The sequence below is a fragment of the Pan troglodytes genome, chromosome 10 (genome assembly GCF_028858775.2).
Source record: "Pan troglodytes isolate AG18354 chromosome 10, NHGRI_mPanTro3-v2.0_pri, whole genome shotgun sequence".
In the NCBI taxonomy this organism is placed as follows: domain Eukaryota; kingdom Metazoa; phylum Chordata; class Mammalia; order Primates; family Hominidae; genus Pan; species Pan troglodytes.
In genome coordinates, this window is record NC_072408.2 from 52283423 (window position 1) to 52306213 (window position 22791).

Genomic DNA, 22791 nt, shown 5'->3' on the forward strand with positions numbered 1-22791 from the left:
TTTGATAAGTTCATTTCAGTTTTTAAAATGACCCTAATACTTAAGTCTCTATATATGTGTGCAGTGTAAAATGTTGGAACAAAAGAAGTCAGTGTGCATAATCTACAAAATTTCTCAAAAGAAACCATGTAATGCACCCTTTTCTCTCTAAGCTGTTTGTAAAGCTTTATTGACTACATGTAATTCATTTGAGCTTAGTAGGCCTCTTTTGGATACCAAAATATTGATTTCAGCTTTTTATTTCCACCTTACTTTGTTTCATCAAGGAACAAGGTATTTCTTGAAGCTCCTATATAATATCCCAAAGTGCAACATCTATTTTTTGCTACCCTCCCTTCATAATGAAGATTCAATATTCATATTGTCCTTCTTTAGCCTGAAACCTCTTCCCTTCCCAGGTGGTCTAGTATATTTTATACTTTATTCTAAATCATAAAATTATAGAAAAATAAAATGTTGTGTGTGTAAATGGTCACAGAAGTTATCCAGTCCAATCTTCTGATTTTACAAGTAAGAGAACAGAGACCTTAAAAGAAGAAGAGGTTTGACATACATGTTCTTTGGTGTGACAATGTCTTGAGTATCACTCTTACTAGGCTATATTGGTTATAAACAGTTATTATTTTTGAAAAAATGTGGTGAAGTATACTGGAATGAAAAAGCCTGTATGAATTTTTGCTCAGAGTCAGCAAATCCCTGCTCCTTAGTGCAGGCATTTACTTTGCTCTTTGCAAACATATTAGAGAGTCTTATATTTAAACCATTCAATCATTATCATGTTAGCCTGATGGATTTCCAGGCACCTTCTGAGCCAGAACAGAGTTGTAATTTTAGCTCCTCCCATTGCTTCCAGAGTTTTGTAACTTAAGCTGGATAGGGAGAGAGTATCTCCTTTCTTCTTCTATCCTTGGAACCATGTCTTCCCTTCCTTCATTGGCTTGCTAAAGTCTCCTTGCCTTTTTTTCTCCCTGTGTTGGTGGTGTTCCACCTTATTTGTCATTCAGTCAGGTCACTGGGGCAAACTCCATGACTGGCTCCTGTGTTCTCTAATCTTCTGCCATTTTTTTTCCCCTAGCAAAACCCTCTAGTAGTTAAATGCCACATAATGTCTATTTTTTGTTTAACACTTCCTTAAAATACAATTATTTTTACTTTTTCTCAGTACAATATATCTTTGCCTTAGTGTAGAATTAAAAAAAAAATCTCAGTGGTAATAATTCTTTTAACCTTTTCTACCCCTAACAGACTGCTAAAATTTTGTCTCATTAGCAAATTGAAATGCAGAATATACTACTTGAATACTTTGTAAAGAAGGAAACACTTTACTTATATGGCCCTTAAACCACAGATATCAAGAACTTATTTTCCAGAACATTTTGCCAAAAGACAAATTTCAGGAGCAAGACGCATCAGTTCATTACGCTTTGTACAATTCCAATATAAGGACCATTTAAACAGAAACAATGGTATAATTGTTTAGAAAAATGTATTTCCTTTAAAGCAGTTGACTGTTCCACTTATATTTCATTTTTCCTGGACTAGAAACATCACTCTGTATAGAAGTCAATTGATGTATTTTGTGTGAATCCATTGTGTCAGAAAAAATACTTCTACTAAATAATCCTATAATACTGTAAAACAGGATATAGACCTTAATATGCAAAATGGTGTAAAAAGTCAAGAAGTTTCAAATAAAATAGAAAATGATGATTAGACCCATCAGGAGTCTACATTCTCTTGAGTAAACTTAGCAGCACTACATATTTTAAAAGAAAACGAATGAATAATAAATGAATCCCTCAAAATCAAGGGAAAGTTATTAATTTCCTTTTTTCTTTATTTTTTAACTCATGAGTTAAGCGCCATGTAGTTGACAATGTATTCCAATTAAATGCAAACATGTTCTTTGGAGGAAATATAAAGAAAAATTGAATACATTGTTAAGTGACTCATAAATAGCAATAGATGATATTTTTGTCAGAATTTTCCTGATGTTTTTGGATTGTGAGAATCTAGTTATAGGCTCCAATTATTGTATTAAATTGTGTCCGGAAATAAATATTTACCCTCAAAGATTATTTTAATGTTTAATTACCTGAGGTTCTTTTAAGCTTTTCCCATATAGTACAAAAAAGTGTTTTCAATATTAACATATTAAATAAAAATACAGTATTACATACCCACACATAGAAAAATGAACGTAAGAGTGTAGATGTATAAACTTTCACAAAACAACCCACCTGTAAAACTAAAATCCAGATCAAGAAACAGAACGCTTCTACCATCTTAGAAAATCCCTTAACTTCACTCTAATCTCTATTCTTCGCATCCCAAGGGTTAGCAAGTACCTGGACTTCTAATGACATAGAGTATTTTTCTCTGTTCTTGCATATTGTATAGATATGGAATCATGCAATATTTATCCTTTTTTGTGGGGTCTGGGTCTCTCTCTAAACAGTTTCTTTGTGACATTCATTTATATTGTTGCATGTAACTGCAGATTTTACATTTTCATTCTGTCTAGTATTCCATTGTGCACATATACCACAATTTCTTGATCTTTTCTACTGATGATTGGCTTTTGGGTAGTTTTTAGGTTTAGCTCAAACTGGTTGTAGCAATTTGCATCCCCACTCAGCAGTGTCTGAGAGCTCCAGTTGCACGGTGTCGTTGCCACCATTTGATATTATCCGTCTTTTAAACTTATTCAGCCTGTGGGTATGTGCTTTTTTTGTTTGCATTATCTTGATTAATGGTTTTGAGTAAATTTTCCAATGTTTATTTGCTATTTTTATATCCTGTTTGTGAAATGTCTTTTAAAGTCTTTTGACTATTGTTTGGTTGTCTTTTATTTAATGTAGAGGAGCCTTTACTAATATGTTCTGGATACAAATCTTTGTTAGATAAATAGGTCTCCTACACTTTTCACTCTCTTGACAGGGACTTAAAATAGTTCTTAATTTTCCTATAATCCCATGTGTTATTTTTCCTTTAGAAATCCCATGTCTTATTTTTTCCTTTGTTTCTCTATTTAGAAAGAAGTTCTTTGTTATTTTATATAATTACAAATAATTTCTCCAACATACTTCTCTCTCTCCAAATGGTATCTGATGCACAGAGGTTCTCAATTTTACTGTAATCCAGTTTATCATTTTTGGTTGACAGTTTTGAATCTTTCTAAATAAATTTTTACCTATTCCCAAGGCCCATATGTTATCTTACATTTTCCTTAAAAGGTCTATTCTTTTTCTTTAACATATAAATCTGTAATTCATCTGGAATTGATTTCTGGGTATGCTGTGAAGTAGGGAATCGTATTTTAATTTTTATTACATAAAGAATACATATTCATTGTACAGAAAGCAGAATGTTCTACCACCCAAGACTGTCACTCTGACACTGTGATTTGTATATTTCTACACACTGCTATTGTTATTACCTTTTAGTTTTGTTACATAATGGTATTGATGAAAAAGATATTCTTTATTTTTTTTTTCTCTCAGTTATATAAACTAAGACTAAGAAGCCTAGTTCTTTTTCTGAAAAAGTCACCCTCCTGGTCCATGATAAAAAACAAAATGAAACAAAACAAAATGTCTCTAAGTTAATGTGAATGCCTTATTATTTTGTTTCACATTTTTTGTTTGTTTGTTTGTTTTTTTGAGACAGAGTCTCACTCTGTTGCCCAGGCTGGAGTACAGTGGTGTGATCTTGGCTCCCTGCAATCTCCACCTCCCAGGTTCAAATGATTCTCCTGCCTCAGCCTCCCCAAGTAGCTGGGATTACAGGCACCTGCCACCATGCCCAGCTAATTTTTGTATTTCTACTAGAGATGGGGTTTTGCCATGTTGGCCAGGCTCGTCTCGAACTCCTGAACTCAGGTGATCCACCCGCCTTGGCCTCCCAAAGTGCTGGGACTACATGCATGAGCCACTGCACCGGGCCTGTTTCACATATTACAGGCTAACTTCTCAAGCAGACTTTTGAGTTTTCCTTCTCCTATGGCAAACTTTCCCATCAAAGTCAGTTAAATACATTATCTTTAGAATCATGAAGGCCTGCAGTTTATTTTCTAACTCTTTCATTTTTGCTTGTATTTTTATTAATTCCTGCATTTTGTTTTCCATGATTTTTTAACCAACATTTTGGTTATTGGCTGAATTAATTTTTCATTCCTTTTAAAAAATTATCTAAAAATTTAAGGTAATAAATTTTCTTCAGAGTCCTGTTGTATCTCTATCCCATTTGTTCTGATGTGTAGCTTTTCATTATTGCTGATTTTTTTTTCTTTTCTTATTTTATTATTATTTATTTTTATGATGGAGTTTTGCTCTTGTTGCCCAGGCTGGAGTACAATGGGCCGATCTAGGCTCACTGCAACTTCCGCCTCCCCGGTTGAAGCGATTCTCCTGCGTCAGCCTCCTGAGTAGCTGGGATTACAGGCGTCTGCCACCATGCCCAGCTAATTTTTGTATTTTTAGTAGAGACGGGGTTTCACCATGTTGGCCAGGGTGGTCTCGAACTCTTGACCTCAAGCAATCCGTGTGCCTTGGCCTCCTAAAGTGCTGGAATTACAGGCGTGAGCCACCGCGCCTGGCCTATTGATGATTTTCTAAAAGAATGTTCAAAATATGCATATAAACATGCACATGGATACAATGCAAATATAAATGTTTGCATTTTCTACTTGACTCGAGTTGTTTTAAAACTCCCTCTGAGGCCCGGGCGCGGTGGCTCACGCCTGTAATCCCAGCACTTTGGGAGGCCGAGGCGGGTGGATCATGAGGTCCACAGATCGAGACCATCCTGGCTAACATGGTGAAACCCCTGTTTCTACTAAAAATACAATCAGCCGGGCGCTGTAGCGGGCGCCTGCAGTCCCAGCTACTAGGGAGGCTGAGGCAGGAGAATGGCGTGAACCCAGGAGGCGGAGCTTGCAGTGAGCCGAGATTGTGCCACTGCAGTCCGCAGTCCGGCCTGGGCGACAGAGCGAGACACCGTCTCAAAAAAAAAAAACCAAAAACAAAAAAATAAAAACAACAACAACAACAACAACAAAACTCCTTCTGAGGCCAGGCGCGGTGGCTCATGCCTGTAATCCCAGAACTTTGGGAGGCCGAGGTGGGCGGATCATGAGGTCAGGAGTTTGAGACCAGCCTGACCAACATGGTGAAACCCTGTCTCTACTAAAAATACAAAAATTAGTCGGGGGTGGTGGTATGCACCTGTAATCCCAGATACTCAGGAGGCTGAGGCAGGAGAATCACTTGAACCCGGGAAGCGGAGGTTGCAGTGAGCCGAGATGAGGCCACTGCACTGTAGCCTGGGTGACAGAGCAAGACTCCATTTCAAAAAACAAACAAACGAACAACAACAGCAAAAACTCCCTCTGAAGAAAACTTTTAGTTTTCCTGCTTTTTTTAGTTTATTACATTGTAATCAGAGAATGTTAGCTAAACTAGTTCTACTTTTTGGAATTTACGAATGTTAAACAAACAGTCTAGACACAACTATTTTTTTAGTTATACTATAAAGGTTATTTACATTCTCATTCATATTCTTGCCCTTTTACCCTGTCATGAAATGGTAGGTATGAATTAAAAACTCCTACTACTAGTCTATTCTTTCCTATATTTCCTACTACTTTCCTACTACTACTAGTCTATCCTTTCCTATATTTCCTTATAATGCTTGTAATTTTTGCTACGTGGCGGTGGTTGCTATGCTATGCACTTACATACATACTCATAACTGCCATATATTTATTAATTTTTCATTTCACTCTGTAACATTTGGATTGGTTCAGTACCCAACACTGATTTCAGTCTTAGCTGTCAGTTAAAAATTTTCAAAACTGTTTATCATTCCTTTTGCTCTAATTTACCCATTCTTTGGTTGGTTGCCTTTTGGCCTTCAGGAAAATATTCTTTGAATTCTTGCAGATTCAGAACTGTTTGTCTATAGGCTGTATTTGAAAGATAGTTTTGCTGGATAGAATCCTCAACTCATATTTCTTTCCTTGATACACATTAAAGGTTGTATCCTTGATACACAGTAAGAATCTTGTTTGGATGTTGAATGCCTTCTGATGTCTTCTGCTGTTAAATGTTCCTGTGAAGAAATATGAATATGACCTATGACTTTTTCCTCATAAATAATATTTATCTTGCCTGGCTAGGAAGAAAATTAATCTTTATTTTAAAGCCCAGTAGTTTTACTAGGAAATGTCTTTATGTTAACCATTCTTGGTCAATTTCTTTCTACTCAATGTGTTTGTCAAATATGAAAATTTAAGTCTTTCATTTTAACAAAAGCACTGTTGAATTATACCTTAAAATTTGTTCTGTTCACTTTTTTTGTTCTTCAGCGACTTCTCCCAACATGTATATGTGGATCTCCAATGTATATCTTTTATTTATATTTATCTCCCTATCTCCCTAGTCTGTCCCTCTCTCTCCCTCTCTTCTTCCCTCCCCTCCCCTCCCCTCCCCTCCTCTCCCCTCCCCTCCCCTACCCTTCCTTTCCATTCCTTTCTTCCCTCCTCTATTTTCATTTCAATGTGGTCAGTTTCTCATTTCCTCCATATTCCTTATTGTGTTTTTCATATTGCCTATTTTCCCTTGTGCAAGTTTCAATTTATTTTGTTAGGATAATTTCCCCTCTCTACTTCTTTTCTGAGTTCTTCCAGATCATATTTTATTTCTTTCTGTTGTCCTTCTATATCTTCCCAGAGTTCCTATGTTTCTATTTTGAGGTCTTACTTCAAAAGTAGTCCCTTCATTAATTTTTAAAAAAATCCATGACAAAATGTTTGGTGACGACTTTTGTTTGCTCCATGGCAACCTGTTTGCAGTGTTCTTTCATCTGTAGGTAAGTTTTGATGTTCCTTCCCATGTTTGTTTCTTATAACACATTTTTATTTATTAAATGCAATCCTTAAAAAATAAAACATCCTTCTTTCAGCCAGAACTGCCATCTTCCAGTAATTCACCAAAATGACAAACACAAAGGGAAAGAGGAGAGGCATCTGATACACGTTTTCTAGGCCTTTTAGAAAACATGGAGTTGTTCCTTTGGCCACATATATGCGAATCTATAAGAAAGGTGATATTGTCGACATCAAGGGAATAGATACTGTTCAAAAAGGAGTGCCCCACAAGGGTTACCATGGCAAAACTGGAAGAGTCTACAATGTCACCCAACATGCTGTTGGCATTGTTGTAAACAAGTCAAGGGCAAGATTCTTGCCAAGAGAATGAATGTGCGTATTGAACACATTAAGCACTCTAAGAGTTGAGATAGGTTCCCGAAATGCGTGAAGGAAAATGATCAGAAAAAGAAGGAAGCCAAGGAGAAAGGTACCTGGGTTCAACTGAAGTGCCAGCCTGCTCCATTCAGAGAAGCACGCTTTGTGAGAACCAATGGAAAGGAGCCTGAGCTGTTGGGACCTATTCCCTTGATTAATGGTTCCTTATGAATTATTCATATTTCCTATGAATTCATGGCATAATAGTTGTTTAAAAAAATACCTCCGGACTGTAAAAATGTTTCTCTCCATTGAGTAGAAGTGTGGTGTCCTCCTCCCGCAAAGAAACATTTAAAGTAAATTTTAATTGTGTCCTAATTCATTATGTAATGTCTTTACTATTCAAATTTAAAGTACTTCTTGCTGAAAGATGTGAGGTAGCTTATTGTGCAACACATTACTCAATTGGTTAGAAAACGGTCAGATATTATTTATGAAACATTTGTACCGGTTTGAAGATAGTCCCTTTAAATCATCATGGAACAAATAAAATAATTTATAAAATAAAATAGAACATCCTTGAATTAGCTGGATTTTCTTGGACTAGCTATTTATTGAGGCTGAGAGGTGTAGACTAGCCTTCTAGCCTCTGTAGTTCTCTGCTGTTACAGAGACAGATTGTTTCTTCCAGCTCTGGCTCCTCTTTGTTATTATTTGCATGGCTCACTTCCTCTGCTTTTCTGGTCAAAATTTGCTCCAAGAGGACTTCTGCTGGCAACATGCTCATGTGCTCAATCTCTGATATTCCACAGATGGAATATAGCTTTCACAAAACAAGGTTAACACTCACCTTCAGCAAACACATTTTTTTTTTCTGGTGTAACTTGACATCTGCCTCTGCTAAGCCTCCTTGCTCCTCTCTGGATAGTTTACTTCTCCATATGGCTTCTACCTCATTTGTTTATGGTAGCCGTTATGTGATCTGGGAGTTATCCCTCTTCTTTAAAAAAACAAAATTTCCAGGAAGTGAGAGTGAACTATTCTGGTATATATAGTAATATTCATCTTTTAAATTAATTTCTTTATATTTCATCTATATGAAGCATTACCGTCTTAAAAAATAGTGCACATGCACGTGAAGCAACTGTGGAACAACAGGGAAAGAATCACCCAGAAACATTAGAGGTAACAGTGCCTCTGGCTATTACAAAGCCAGGAACAGTCTGTTTTTGCTAACTACATTGGGAAGCCTTTTGATTCATGGGCATTGGATAGAGTACACAGAGGGTCTTGCCTTAGTAGTAGAAGATAATTCGCCCTAGACTGAGCCCTGCTTTACTCTTGCTTAACAAATCTTAAAAGCAAGAAAAGAGACGACTTGTTTCCAAGCAACTTAACTTCATTCAGAATAAAGTTCAAGAATAATTATAAGAATTCAAAAATATCCAGTACCCCCAAATGTAAAATTAACAGTGTATGACATCCAATAAAAAAAATCATCAGGCATTCAAGAAGCAGGAAAATATGACAAATATTAAGGGAAAAGTCATTTCACCTAAATTCACTGAGCACTGACCCTTATGTTAGAATCGACATCAAATGAATTATAACTGCATTTCATATGTTCAAAAAGTTAAGTAGAGGTATGTAAGATACAAAATAAGATTCAAGTTAAAGTTCTAGAGATAGAAATGACAATATGTGAAATGAAAGGTACATTGAATAGGATTAATGGCAGAATAGACAAGGCAGAAGAAAAGATTAGTAAACTTGAAGACATGGCAATAAAATTATCAAAAATGAAACACAAAAAGAAAGATAATTTAAAAAAGGAAACAGAGCTTCAGAGAGTTGTGGGACTTCATGCAAGCTGATATATGTTTAACTGGAGTCCTTGAAAGAAAACAGAGAGAGGAAACAGAAAAAGTTTTGACCCTAAAGATTCTTCCAGAAAGCTCCTAGAATTGATAAAAGAATTCAGTGAAGTTTTTAGATACAAAATTAATGTACATGAATTAGTACCTCTTCTATACACCAACAGTGATCAAGCTGAGAACCAAATCAAGAACACAACCCCATTTACAATAGCTGCAAAAAAAATACTTAAATACAAAACTACAAAACACTGCTGGAAGAAATCATAGATGACACAAACAAATAGAAACACATCCCATACTCATGGATGGGTAGAAGCAATATTGTGAAAATGACCATACTGCTAAAAGTAATCTACAAATTCAACACAATTCCCATCAAAATACCACCATCATTCTTCACAGAATTAGAAAAAAAATTCTAAAATTCATATGGAACCAAAAACGAGCCTGCATAGCCAAAGTGAGACTAAGCAAAAAGAACAAATCTGGAGGCATCACATTACCTGATTTCAAACTAAACTATAAGGCCATAGTCACCAAAACAGCATGGTACTAGTATAAAAATAGGCACATAGACCAATGGAACAGAATAGATAATTCAGAAATAAACCCAAATACTTACAGCCAACTGATATTCAACAAAGCAAACAAAAATAAAGTTGGGGAAAGGACACCATTTTCAACAAATGGTGCTGGGATAATTGGCTAGCCACATGTTGGAGAATGAAACTGGATCTTCATCTCTCACCTTATACAAAAATCAACTCAAGCTGGATTAAGGACTTAAATCTAAGACCTGCAACTATAAAAATTCTAGAAAATAACATTGGAAAAACCCTTCTAGACATTGGCTTAGGCAAGGATATCATGACCAAGAACCCCAAAGCAAATGCAATAAAAACAAAAATAAATAGCTGGGACTGAATTAAACTAAAGAGCTTTTGCATGGCAAAAGGAACAGTCAGCAGAGTAAATAGACAACCCACAGAGTGGGAGAAAGTATTCACAGTCTATACATTTGACAAAGGACTAATATCCAGGATCTACAATGAACTTGAACAAATCAGCAATAAACAACAAACAATCCCACCAAAAAGTGGGTGAAGGACATGAATAGACAATTCTCAAAAGAAGATATACAAATGGCCAATAAACATATAAAAAATGCTCAATATCACTAACAATCAGGGAAATGCAAATGAAAACCACAATGTGATACCACCTTATTCCTGCAAGAATGGCCATAATCAAAAAATTTAAAAATGATAGATGTTGGCATGGATGTGGTAAACAGGGAACACTTCTACACTGCTGGTGGGAATGTGAACTAGTACAACCACTATGGAAAACAGTGTGGAGATTCCTTAAAGATCTAAAGGTAGAACTACCATTTGATCCAGCAATTCCACTATTGTGTATCTACCCAGAGGAAAAGAAGTCATTACACGAAAAAGATACTTGCACACATATGTGTATAGCAGCACAATTCATAATTGCAAAAATGTGAAACCAACCTAAAAGCCCATCAATCAATGAGTGGATAAAGAAACTGTAATATATATATATATATATATATATATAAAATGAATACTACTCAGCCATAAAAGATGAATTAATGGCATTTACAGCAACCTGGATGAAATTGGAGACTGTTATACTAAGTGAAGTAACTCAGGAATGGAAAACCAAACATCGTATGTTCTCACTCATAAGTGGGAGCTAAGCTATGAGGATGCAAAGGCATAAGAATGAGAAAATGGACAATGGACTTTGGGGACTCAGGGGGAAAGGGGGGGAAATGGTTGAGAGATAAAAGACTACAATAGGGTGCAGTGTATACTGCTTGGGTGATGGATACACCAAAATCTCACAAATCACCACTAAAGAACTTATTCATGTAGCAAAACACCACCTGTTCCACAATGAACTATGGAAATAAAAAAAAATCAAAATAATAATAGTTGTACTATAGTTATATATGTAATATGTGAACATTAGAGAACACAGGATTAAAGGTATGCAGAAATTCTCTTAAAAAAGAAAAAGTTTTGAAAAAATAATAACTTCAAATTATGCAAATTTGATGAAAATAAATTTGGGAACCCACAGTTCTCAAAACACTCAATGAACTCCAAGCACAAGAAACATTAAGAAAATCACGTGAAGTCTTATTATAATCAATTTGCACAAAACTAGTGACAGAAAAATCTTAAAAGTGTTCACAATAAAAAGATACCCTATTGCAGAAGATGAGTATAACAGATTTTTCATTCGTGACTTTTTTTGTTAGAAAAAAATCTAGAAAGAAGCAAGAAGACAATTAATCAATGTCTTCAAACTACTAAAAGAAAATCTACAGCTTTCAGCATAGAATTCCATACTCAGAAAAAATAGGCTTAAAAAATAAAGATGAAATCAATACTTTTTAAGACATACAAAAGTTGAGAGAATTCATTATCAGCATACTTACACTGTAAGAAAGGCTAAAGGAAGCTTTTCAGGGAAAAGAAAATTGATGTTAGATGAAAGCAACTGTTTAAATAAAATCGCAACAATGCAATATGGGATTTATAACATATGAAAAAGTAAAAAGTAAAAAGATTGGAAGAAAGAAATTGCATTGGCATACTATTACTTGAAGATAGAGATAAGCTAAATATGTATACTATAAATCCTGAAATAACCACTTATATAACAAAACAAGGAATGGAGTAGTAAAGGAGATTAAATAGAATAAAAAACATATTAATTTAACCCAAAAGAAGACAGATGATGAAGAAAAAAGGAATGAATAATGATAGGACAGATAGAAAACAAATAGCAAGATGATAGACTTGAATGTAACTATATAAATTATTACATTAAATGTAAATGGTATAAATATCCCAACTAAAAGACAGAGATGGTAAGATTGGCTGATAGTATGCCCAATTATCCCTAGGTTATATACATTTTAGTATTTGTATTTATTCATTTAATGAATATTTAATGTATTTCTATTTCATAGGGGGAACAGAACTTGGTTCTGGTGATATAATTTAGTATTAAATGCAGGTAAGTAAATATACAATTAATACAGAGTGTAATAAGTGGCTGGGTAGGAGTTTGATTTTTCTCTGCATTCCTGGAAACAATGACAATGTTTTAAAATTATTAACAAAATGACCACAGGTTGCGCTGCTTTAATTACACTGCTGGATAATTTTCATACCAATTAGAATATATGAAGAGTTTCTACTAAGCAGTCAGCTATTTATAATTACAAATGAAGCAGTATCTGTGGAGTCTTCTAAAAAATCCACTTTGCACTTATTATTTATCTGTTTTCTTCCTGTACTAGAGCAGAGGTTTTCAACTGGGGCCAATTTTGCCCTCAAGGGAGATTTGGCAATATCTGGAAATATTTTTGGTTGTACAACAGGGGTGGGGTACTACTGGCATCGAGTGGGTGGAGGCCAGGGATACTGCTAAACATAGTACAAAGCACAGCATAGCCTCCAATAACAAATAATTATCCAACCCCAAAAGTCAATAGTGCCTTGGTTGAGAAACCTTGAATTTCAGTGGCCAACTAATCCTAGTTTTCAAAAGACTTCCCAGGTTTCAGCAATGAAAATCTTGCACCTTAGGAAATTCCCCAGTCTCAGGTAAATCATGAAGTTGACCTTCCTAATTCCTACCTATTAATATTAGAAAAGCAGTATATATTCAAAGAGTTGTTCCTTTTAGTATGAACATTCAGTATTCCATAATCAGCATAAATATGCATTGAGAACATAGTTTGTTCAGTATTATGTCAAGAATGTTACCTGTATTGTCTCTTTTAATCATCTTAACGATTGCACGAGATTACTATTATTAACTTTATTTTACAACTGAGAAAAAGTAGGCTTACATTAGGCAAATTGTTCAACGTTATACAGCTGCTTACAGTAGAATTAGGATTATAAAACAAGGTCTATTAACCCCTAAGTATAGTAAGAATATTTCTTCTTTGCAGGATTGAATATATTTTCTCCACACTGTGCCAAAAACTGATCACATGGCTTGTGTTTATAATGATTAATGTCTCAATTACAAATCAAACAATATTTTATTAATTATTATGTTATATTATTATTATTATTTTTAGAGACAGGATCTCACTCTGTTGCCCAGACTGGAGTGGTAGCGTGATCATAGCTCACTGTAACCTTGAGCTCCTGGGCTCAGGAATGATCCTTCTGCCTCAGTCTCCCCAGTAGCTAGTTCAACAGGCAAGTGCCGCTATGCCTAATTTTTTTTTTTTTTTTTTTTTTTAGAAAAGGAGGTCTCACTGTGTTGCCCAAGCTGGTCTCAAACTCCTGGCCTACATGATTTTCCTACCTCTGCCTCTCAGAGCACTGGGATCAGGTACCACTTATGAAATTCCTCTGACATACCATTTAACTTACCTATTACCTCCATGAAGCTCAGAGAGATTATATAATTCATTCTGGATTAGCATCAAGTTAGACCCAAATCTCTTTGGTTTCAAATTTCATACATTTCAAAGAATTCCATAAGTGATAGCTCTAATTATCCATGTGAGGAAATAGTTTGAATTAAATGGCATAGATTAGCTTATTCATGACATTTTCATTAGCAGAGTAGGAAGAAAGAAGAGAGATAATGTGAATATCAATAACATTTATAGCTCAGTATAACGAAAAAGCATTTGGAGTCAGAAAGGATTAGTAGAAATCCAGCTTAGATACTGTACGACAATGTAGCATCTATCTTCTATGAAATGAGGAAAACAATACATTTTACCGAACATTGTAAAGATAATAATGATATAGTATACACACCCCACATACCTTGTCATTTATTTGAAAAATGATGCCGGGCACTGTGGCTCTAGTCTGTAATCCCAGCACTTTGGGAGGCTGAGGAGGGTGGATCATCTGCAGTCAGGAGTTCGAGACCACCCTGACCAACATGGTGAAACCTTGTCTCTACTAAAAATACAAAAATTAGCCAGGCGTGGTGGTGAGTGCCTGTAGTCCCAGCTACTTGGGAGGCTGAGACAGGAAAATTGCTTAAACCCAGGAGGTGGAGGTTGCAGTGAGCCGAAATCGTGCCACTGCCCTCCACCCTGGGTGACAGAGCGAGACTCCATCTCAAAAAAAAAAAAAAAAAAAAAAAGGAAAAAGGAAAAAGAAAAAAAAATCCCTCGCCCCATTCCTAGAGCAAGCTGAAAATCAAATGCTTGATTGTAAATACTGCCCTGAGTTACAAACATTCAGTGATGGAAATGAAATATCAAATTTTCCCTGTAGTCAGCAATGAGATCGCCAATTAAACAGGTGCAGTTCTATTTTCCGGTATTTGTAGGAGAGAAGGTATGGCTCCTAATGTGAAGACACATTCAGAGCTGCAATGTAATTAAAATGACTCAATTATAATGTACTGAAGGTAACCACTAAATAGACAGGTGTGAGTAAAGTCCATTTTTGTTTTGTTGAGAATAATACTATGTTTAGCTTAGGAAAAAAATCCTAATACTATGTTTAGCTTAGGGAAAAAATCCCACCAGAAGTCTATAATTCTTTGGTGAATGAAATGTCACCATTTCATTCATTGTGAGAAAAGAGTACAAAAGAATGGGAATGATTATCGAAGAATTACTATCACCAAGCTGGGTGATTTCCTTGGGAGATGTAAGATTAAACCCTCTTTCATTGAACAAGATTGTTCCACATTTGTGGTGAACAACAGATGACCAAGTGTATGATATAAAAGTGAAGAGGCATGCCATCAGAGGTCAATTCAAAGAGTGCAGCATTTCCATTGTTGAGAGCTCAGAGGAGGTAGAGCAGTCAGGAACTAAATTAAAAGTGTTTTCCATTGTGTGTGTGAAGATTTACTCATATACTCCTTTCCTTATTTCTTATATTCTTTCTCTCCCCTGGTTGGATTTCAAGACAATCTGACTACTCCCACCCCCTTTGCTTTCATACTGGATATAGAGAAAAGTAATTATGTAACCTGCAAATCAAACAGGTGGATTTGAGAAATGAGAAATCGTACTAAAATAATTGCTTTCGGCTACCACTGGGGTGTATTCAATTTAACAGACACCTGGAGACAACTGGATTCAGAGCCACAGTAATTGTAGAGGAGGATAATTGTGAATATACGGGATTATTTGTATATTATAAACAAAGTGTATATGAATACTGTGGAACTAACGGCAAAAACTCTCGCAGGCAGGGCAGATCCAAGTTTTGTGGGTCTTGACGTTTATATAATTTTGGAGGGCTCTTGATACAAAATTAAGCACAAATATGAATATTAAAAGAAGAAAAATAAACCACAGTAAGTTACTAAAACTTTGGAGACTCAGATCCTTTTCTGAATTTATTTCGGCAATTGTCAGAAGTGCTTGTGTGCAAACTCGGCTTCCTCGCCCCACCTATGGCACTCAACTCCCGGCAACTCCCAGCACACACAGGGGCCCATGCAAGTGAGGCCCGGTCACTGAGCTTCATTGGTAGCATCCTCTGCCTACAAGAACTTCCGTTGTAGCTTATTTTATTTTGTTTGAGAAGCCTAAAAGTACCGTAAAACATAAAAAACAGAAACGTTCTATCTGATGCTTGTCATTTCATCTAAGAGCTCAAAACCCTAGGCACCTTTCACGTACGCGGGTGCTTGCATCTCGCTGGGTTTCATAGGTCCGGAATTGGTGCCCAGCCGGGCCTTGGGGCTACTCAGCAAGTTGCGCGCCCACTGGGGCAGCAGAAGGGTACCGCAGTCCCCTTGCGGCTGAGTGGAGAAGGGAGGGGGCTGCGCGGGGAAAAGCGAGCAGGGGCCGCGCCTCCCGCTGATTGGCCGGGAACAGCCCATAGGGGCGGGCTCTCCGCGGCGCTCGCCGGTCCGGGGTGGCTATATTGGCACCATTCCTGCTAGGTCGAGTTGCTTCCCCGCGCCGAGCTGAACCTGAGCAGAGAGTTTCTGAGGGCAGTGCGGGCGCAGGAAGGGGAGTGAGGCTGCAGTGCGATGAAGCAGCGGCTCAGCGAGCGGAGACAGGCGGTGTGGCTGGACCAGCCGGCCCAGGGCCCGCGCTGCTGTTCCCTAGGCTGCTGAGGCGCGGAGAGCGGCGGCCGGCGCGGAGAGCGGCGGGCGAGAGGGAGGAGAGGGATCGGAGCGCGAGGGAAGCCGGCTTGGCTGCCGGCGGCTCTGGTGGGCCTCCCCGATCGGGGTCCCCAGGGTGGAACCATGTGGGTGGCCAAGTGGCTGACTGGGCTGCTCTACCATCTCTCGCTCTTCATCACCAGGTCTTGGGAAGTTCACTTCCACCCCAGGCAAGGTAAAGTCACCGCGAGACGCCTTCAGCGGCGAAGTGGGGGCGCGGGGCCCGAGTGGGACATGCAGGTCGAGGGGACGAGCGGCTCAGCCCGTTGGGGAACGCTGGCCCTGCTGGAGCTCCCGGGACTCCCGGACCAGTCAGCCCGAGAGGTCGCGACTGCGCCGGGTTTCGAGGAATCGCGCGCGCCTAAGACGCATCGCACTCCCAGGACCACACGGCGGGGGCGCAAGGGGCAGGGGGTCGCTTGCACCCGGAGGGAATGAGTTGGCGGCTGCGGGGAGGTTAGGAGGTACTGGGGAAGGAAGTGGGTTGCTTAGGGCCATTAGTGGTAGGGTCTTTGCTTGGGGAGGGTAGGGCAAGTTGGGGGTGTGGGAAAGCAGAGCACTAACCGTCCCAGTGCACGTGTGTGTGTGTGCGTGCGCATCAGCATGTGTGCATTTGTCATGCCCCTGGCTGTACTGGGACCTGGGACCTTTAGCGGGGACGTTTGGTGGAAGAAGTTTAGAGTTGGACAATGAGGAACGCGTGGGAGCTCACTGGTCCTGTCGCTGTGGTTGCAGAAGCCCTGGTGAGGACACTGACCTCCTACGAAGTAGTGATCCCCGAGCGGGTCAATGAGTTTGGAGAAGTGTTCCCTCAGAGCCACCACTTCAGCCGGCAGAAACGCAGCTCCGAGGCGCTGGAACCCATGCCGTTCCGAACCCACTATCGCTTCACTGCCTACGGGCAGCTCTTCCAGCTGAACCTGACCGCCGATGCATCCTTTCTGGCCGCCGGCTACACCGAGGTGCACTTGGGAACCCCGGAGCGCGGGGCCTGGGAGAGCGACGCAGGGCCCTCGGACCTGCGCCACTGCTTCTACCGCGGCCAGGTCAACTCACAGGAGGATTACAAGGCCGTCGTCAGCTTATGCGGAGGCCTGGTGAGTGTCCTCGGGTCCCTTGGCATTTTCTTGGGATCCAGGCAAGGGCTACATTCAGCGAACGGGGCCTTGGGTTTTCGAGTTGGTGGCTGATGACCCTGGAGTTCAGGTTGGGCTACAAGAAGGGTTAACACCAAGCCAGAGGCAACTCCTTCGGAAGGCTCTCGTGGCAGGATGAGCAGGTCTCTGCCTGCTGGGCAAAACCGACCCTCTGTGCAACGCTGATGAAAGATGCTCTTTCATCATCCCTGGAGTGGTGATCAGGGAGTGGCATGTGGGACCACTGTTACAATGGAGTGTGTTTTCCGAATGGAGGGCAGGCTGTTTGACTCAGATGTACCCTTTCGTGGTCCTATTGAGGCAGAATCCCCTGGATTTACTTAGATAAGTTTGTTTCTGGAATTTGATAGAAGGAAAGGAGAATGAATATACATAAAATGAAATGGCTCCCACTGGCAAGGTCTGAATAGGAAAAGTTCATTTTGTTGATGGTATGGGGATGGCCTGTGAAGTAGAGTAGGGAAGAGGTTGAATCTGTTTAAAATGCATCATACTTGAAAACAGTCTACCTACAGAGATCTATTGGTTATGTCTATTATATTTTTGTGGTGGTAATCAGTTGACACATATATCACATATATCACACCAACCATAATGTGATATAAAAGTATCATTTTATTGGTGATAAAACCACAATGTCTGTGGTTTCACCTACCTTCATACTTGAAGGAAATGCTCAGTATCAGAGGTTAGTGAAAATAAAGATGTAACTTTTTTCCATCCAAGTTCATGGAACCCCAGGGTAAGGACAGTTGTTTTAAAACATATATAGGGTCACTCCATCAGTAACTCCTCTGACAAATACATATTCAAGAAAAAACAAGAACTAGGAATTTGGTTACAGGATTCTACAGTTCCTAAGTATCTAGCTTTTGTTTAGCAGATACATACTTTTACAAAAGTTACTTCTGGAAGGTGTTCAAAGATATTTTTAGAACATCAACACTGTTTATTCTTTGATTAAATAAAAAATCGATAACATTTCTCTGCAGTTCAAATGTAATACTCCTTTAGCTTAACTGATTTAAGATGTCTTCCTGGATGTGAGCTCTTTTTCAAGTGATTATCTTGAGTTGTTTTTTACATGAAATGGCTAGAACCATTTCCTTTCTTCCATGTAAAATACTTGCAACATCACAATGGCAGAATCACACTCTAATATTTACATAGCCACCTATACTTCAAAGGATAAAAAATTCTCCTTCTAAAACCTTTCTAAAATAATGTTTAGTTTGTCTGGAAAATCCTAGACTTGCTACCACAAATTTGTCATGGTCATTATGTTTTCTCATGGAAAAGCATTCCAGATGGGAAGGCATTATAGGGAATGCTGTTTCTGCTCATTTTGATTCATAATGTTGATGTAGTTAAATTATTATTCAGTATCCTTTTTTAAAATTTTTAATTTTTGTGGGTACATAGTAGGTATATATATTTATGATCAATATCCTCTTTTTGAATTCAGAAAGCAGTTAAAGATTTTTGAGTCATAACTTTCTAGTCACTGTGTCATTTTGGATACAGTTGCCCAAGTCATCATCATACTTTTTTTGTTTTATAACCTAGTTCATTTTATTAACATATCTAAAAATTAATATTAATATTTTTATAATGTTACGTGTGAAGATTTATTATTTCCTCATTTATGTGGATAATTTAATGTATTATACAATATATTATGTGTAAGCTAATCAGCAATGTTTATCTTCTTTAGCAATGTACTCATTAATCAAAAATAAAATCAATCATTTGTGTTATATAAATTTTATAATAAAACATTCAGAACAAAATTATTTAATTTAGTTGAGGGATTACTAGAAATTACAAACAAATAAAATGATTTGTTCTGAATGTTCTTTTACTAAATTTTTGAAGAGGAAAAATCACCTATAGGAGTCATACTTTCAATGGCAAGTAAATAATCCCATTTATGTACTTTGCTTTTGATAATTTATTGATATTATCAGAAGTAGTTGATAAAACATTTAAACGTTTCTTTTCATACCTCCATAACTTAGCTTTATTTTACATAATTTCTCTGTATTTGCATAAGGCTTAGTTGCATACTTCAATCATTGTAGAGACAGAAATTTTCCAGTAACATTGGAAATAACTAGAGGTATCAAGATCTACATTTTTTTCAGTAGTGTGATCATAATCAATTGTAAGTCTAAATTACTGATGAGATTAGTGACTTTTTAAAAATTTTGCTTTTTTTATATTAGCACTAAAATGGATATTAGCTACCTATTTATGATTATATATATTTATTTCTACACTGACTCTACGATTAAATTTCTTTGGATTAATAGTTTCATCAAATAATAGAACCTGGTAGATTTTAGAATCCATTTGTAATTATACCAGATTCCCCTTTTTAGTCTCAGATCAGCCTTTAGTCTTTGTATCTAGGTAAATTGTAGTATCCGAAACGTGGACCAGATGAATTGTTTGCAGATCAATGTTGATACAAAGCTTGGGAATTCAATAATGCTAACCTGATGGCCCTGCTCCTACTTGCTTCCTAGTTTATCTTTGTCACCTTGTGTACTTGATATCTGACTTTGGCCTCTCAGTCCATTAAACATTAAGGTTGAAGTTTGCTGAAGGATTCTCAGAGCTAGTCTTATTAATTTAGAGATGTTCTCTTCTTTTTCTAGTCGCTTTTTGCTTTACTTTAGTTTTGCTTTTAATCATGAATGGATGTTGTAGTTTATTAAATGTTTTTCCTGAGTATATTGAAATGAGCATCCAATTTCATTTCTTTTTCTGCTAATGAGTGTTGTTTCATATATTGGTGGATTCAAGAATTCATTGACCATTGATAGAAACTGACTATATACAGGGTTATAACATGTTATGAGGTCTTTGTATTGTTTGGGAGAGGGGTGAGGAAATTGTACCGTCCTTCAGTTCCTCAAGTTTCTGGTGATGTTCTTTGTGCCATAGTTTCATTGTACTTTTCTGTTAACAGCAGCTGATTTCTGGGCCTGAGAACTTATGGCCTTTTTCTCCTTATTCAATGAGAGCTCACTGGTCTTGACTCATCCTCCTCTGGGCTCTCACTAGTGCTGTATATCCCTCTGAATTCTGGCTATAATATCCATTTGATTTCTTGTCTCAGTGATTCATTGTGCAGCCTTCAAATACAAAGTCCTGCTGCATCACCTTCTCCAGGTAAACTGGTTTGGTGATGCTATTGCTCTTCTTGCAGACTCCTCTAAAGGCCTCAAGCCCTCTATGGCATTTGAGAGTCAAGAGGGATTCAGTTCCTCTCTTTGTCGAACTCTTCTACACCTCTAAATTTGATGTGTGTAGGGAACCCTTTCAGAGGGTTCCTTCCTTGAGTCCCACATAGTCAGCACCCTGGAACACCTCTTTGGGCAGTCCCTTTGAACAATGCAATATGCCTTCTGTTTCTGGGATTTTAACCCCCTAGTGGAGAAGTTAATGTACATACATCTTAGCATCTGTTTTCTTTGCCTCCATTGCCTTTCCCCCTCCCCGCCCCCCCCAGTATCTACTGAGTTCCATTTTCACATCTCATTTAATTGACCTTTTGCCTTTCCATCTTCCCAACTGAGGTAGACTCTCTCATTCCCTTCGCTGGTGGCAGCGAATGTGGCTTTTAGAGAAAAAGAATGAAAAACAAATCAAATTAATATTTTCAAAATATCTCTGTATAACCATTTGTTAAAGTTGACACCCCAATGTATTTATTGATTCCATTTAGTTGTTAGTTTTGAATTAACCCCAAACATGTGAACTAATACTTTCTTTTAATTTCTATATGGTTAAATTTCCCCCACTTTTAGAAGTTTTGGTATTTATGTTTTTCTCTGAACCATAACTAGTATTGTTTAGTTTTTTTCCTAAGTATTTTGAGCCCAAGAACCAGAAGAGTCTAAGAGTCTGGCAGAAATTTTCTTTGTTTAACATGTATATAATTCTTGCTTTTCTAATCTTTTCTTCTCTATAATTTTTATTTTCCATAAGTGTAAGTATTTATTCATCCCATAATTCAAACATTTCTGAATAGAGATTTATTTATACATTTCCAAGATCTATAAAAAGTATAAAAATGGAACTGAATCATAAAATTATCTATAAGTAATGTAATGGCTAATCAAACTCTATGTTTTTAATCCATTGATAGGCTATCTCATAACACGTATAGTTACCAGGACTTAATATCCCTATATCCAACTCTAAACTTCTTTTTTATGGTCGTATTATTTATCATCTCATAATGTTGTTAAATACTCTTGCCAAAGTATTTAGAGATCAGTATTTAATAAGTTGGCATATACTTGTCAGGATGGAATTGACAAACTTTACACAGGCTGTTTCTGACAATCCCTCATGCTTCTGGTAGCCCTTTTCTCATATTACCTAGGGTGTTCAAGTCTTCCCAAGGTCCTCAGGGATTAACTCAACTGCCTAGACAGTTAACTTCTCTATTTCTTGGTGGGATTTGAGGCAATGCAGTCTTTTTGGTTGAAGGAAACAGTTTCCAGATGTCATGAAACCAGACATTTCATCTGACTTATACATGGAGTAGAGCTTGTCATGGCTGTGTGTACTTTTGAAGTTTCTCACATGAACCATTCTGCAACATGTCAAGCATTACCTCTCTGATGACTGATTATTGAGTTGCTCTAGTAACTTCTTGTTCAGACAGGAAATAAGAATAATGAAACTATCAATAGTGTTTTTACTGTTTTTTGTGTATTCTGGCAAAATTTTAGTTTTATTATTTTCCAAACTTTCTATTTTCCAGGACTAATATAGCCTTGGATTATTACACATGCCATTCTGTATTCATATTTTTTCTTATTGGGAAAACTAATAAGAACCTCTTTTGGCTATTCATGTACTTGCTGCAATACTAGTCAAACAGCAGTATGGAAAATTTCTTATGCTGTTCTTTTAACATTCTAGTGTGTGTTAGTCCAGGTCTTTCAAGAGACAGATGCAAAGATAAGATTTTAGTTAGGGGAAGTGTCTGTGTTAGAGAAACTAAGGAGAGAGCTTGGAGAGCTGTGTAAGAGCTTATGTAAGAAAAAAAGGCTTACATAGGAAAAAAAAAAGGATGAGAATGTTGGGTAGTAGCATCCTAGGCTGCTGGCCAGTCCAAACAAGGTTGAGCAAAGCTGTCCTTGAGCCAGACTTGGCCAGAACAAGAGTCTATGGCTCTCGAGAACAGGTCTGCCATGATATCCCTACCATACTCAGTTACTGACAGGGAGAAGTCCTTGGGAGCTATGGCCAGGGTGCAAACACTGTGATGGATTTCAAAGTGCCCTTGCTAAAGTAGACAACATAAAAAGTGCTATGTAAACTTTGAGGAATG

General features: G+C 37.6%; 1 protein-coding gene and 1 pseudogene across 1 annotated transcript in view; both read left to right on the top strand.

Annotated features, from left to right (window-relative positions):
* Positions 1-6995: 6995 nt before the first annotated feature.
* Positions 6996-7477, top strand: LOC134807532 (large ribosomal subunit protein eL21-like; annotated as a pseudogene).
* Positions 7478-16047: 8570 nt separating this feature from the next.
* The window catches only part of ADAMTS20 (ADAM metallopeptidase with thrombospondin type 1 motif 20), a 191162-nt gene continuing 184418 nt past the window's right edge, over positions 16048-22791 (top strand). The window contains exons 1-2 of the mRNA XM_054664337.2: positions 16048-16456; positions 17017-17378. Coding sequence (XP_054520312.2) covers positions 16366-16456; positions 17017-17378 — 453 coding nt within the window. The 5' untranslated portion in view covers positions 16048-16365. The remainder of the gene's footprint in view (positions 16457-17016; positions 17379-22791) is intronic.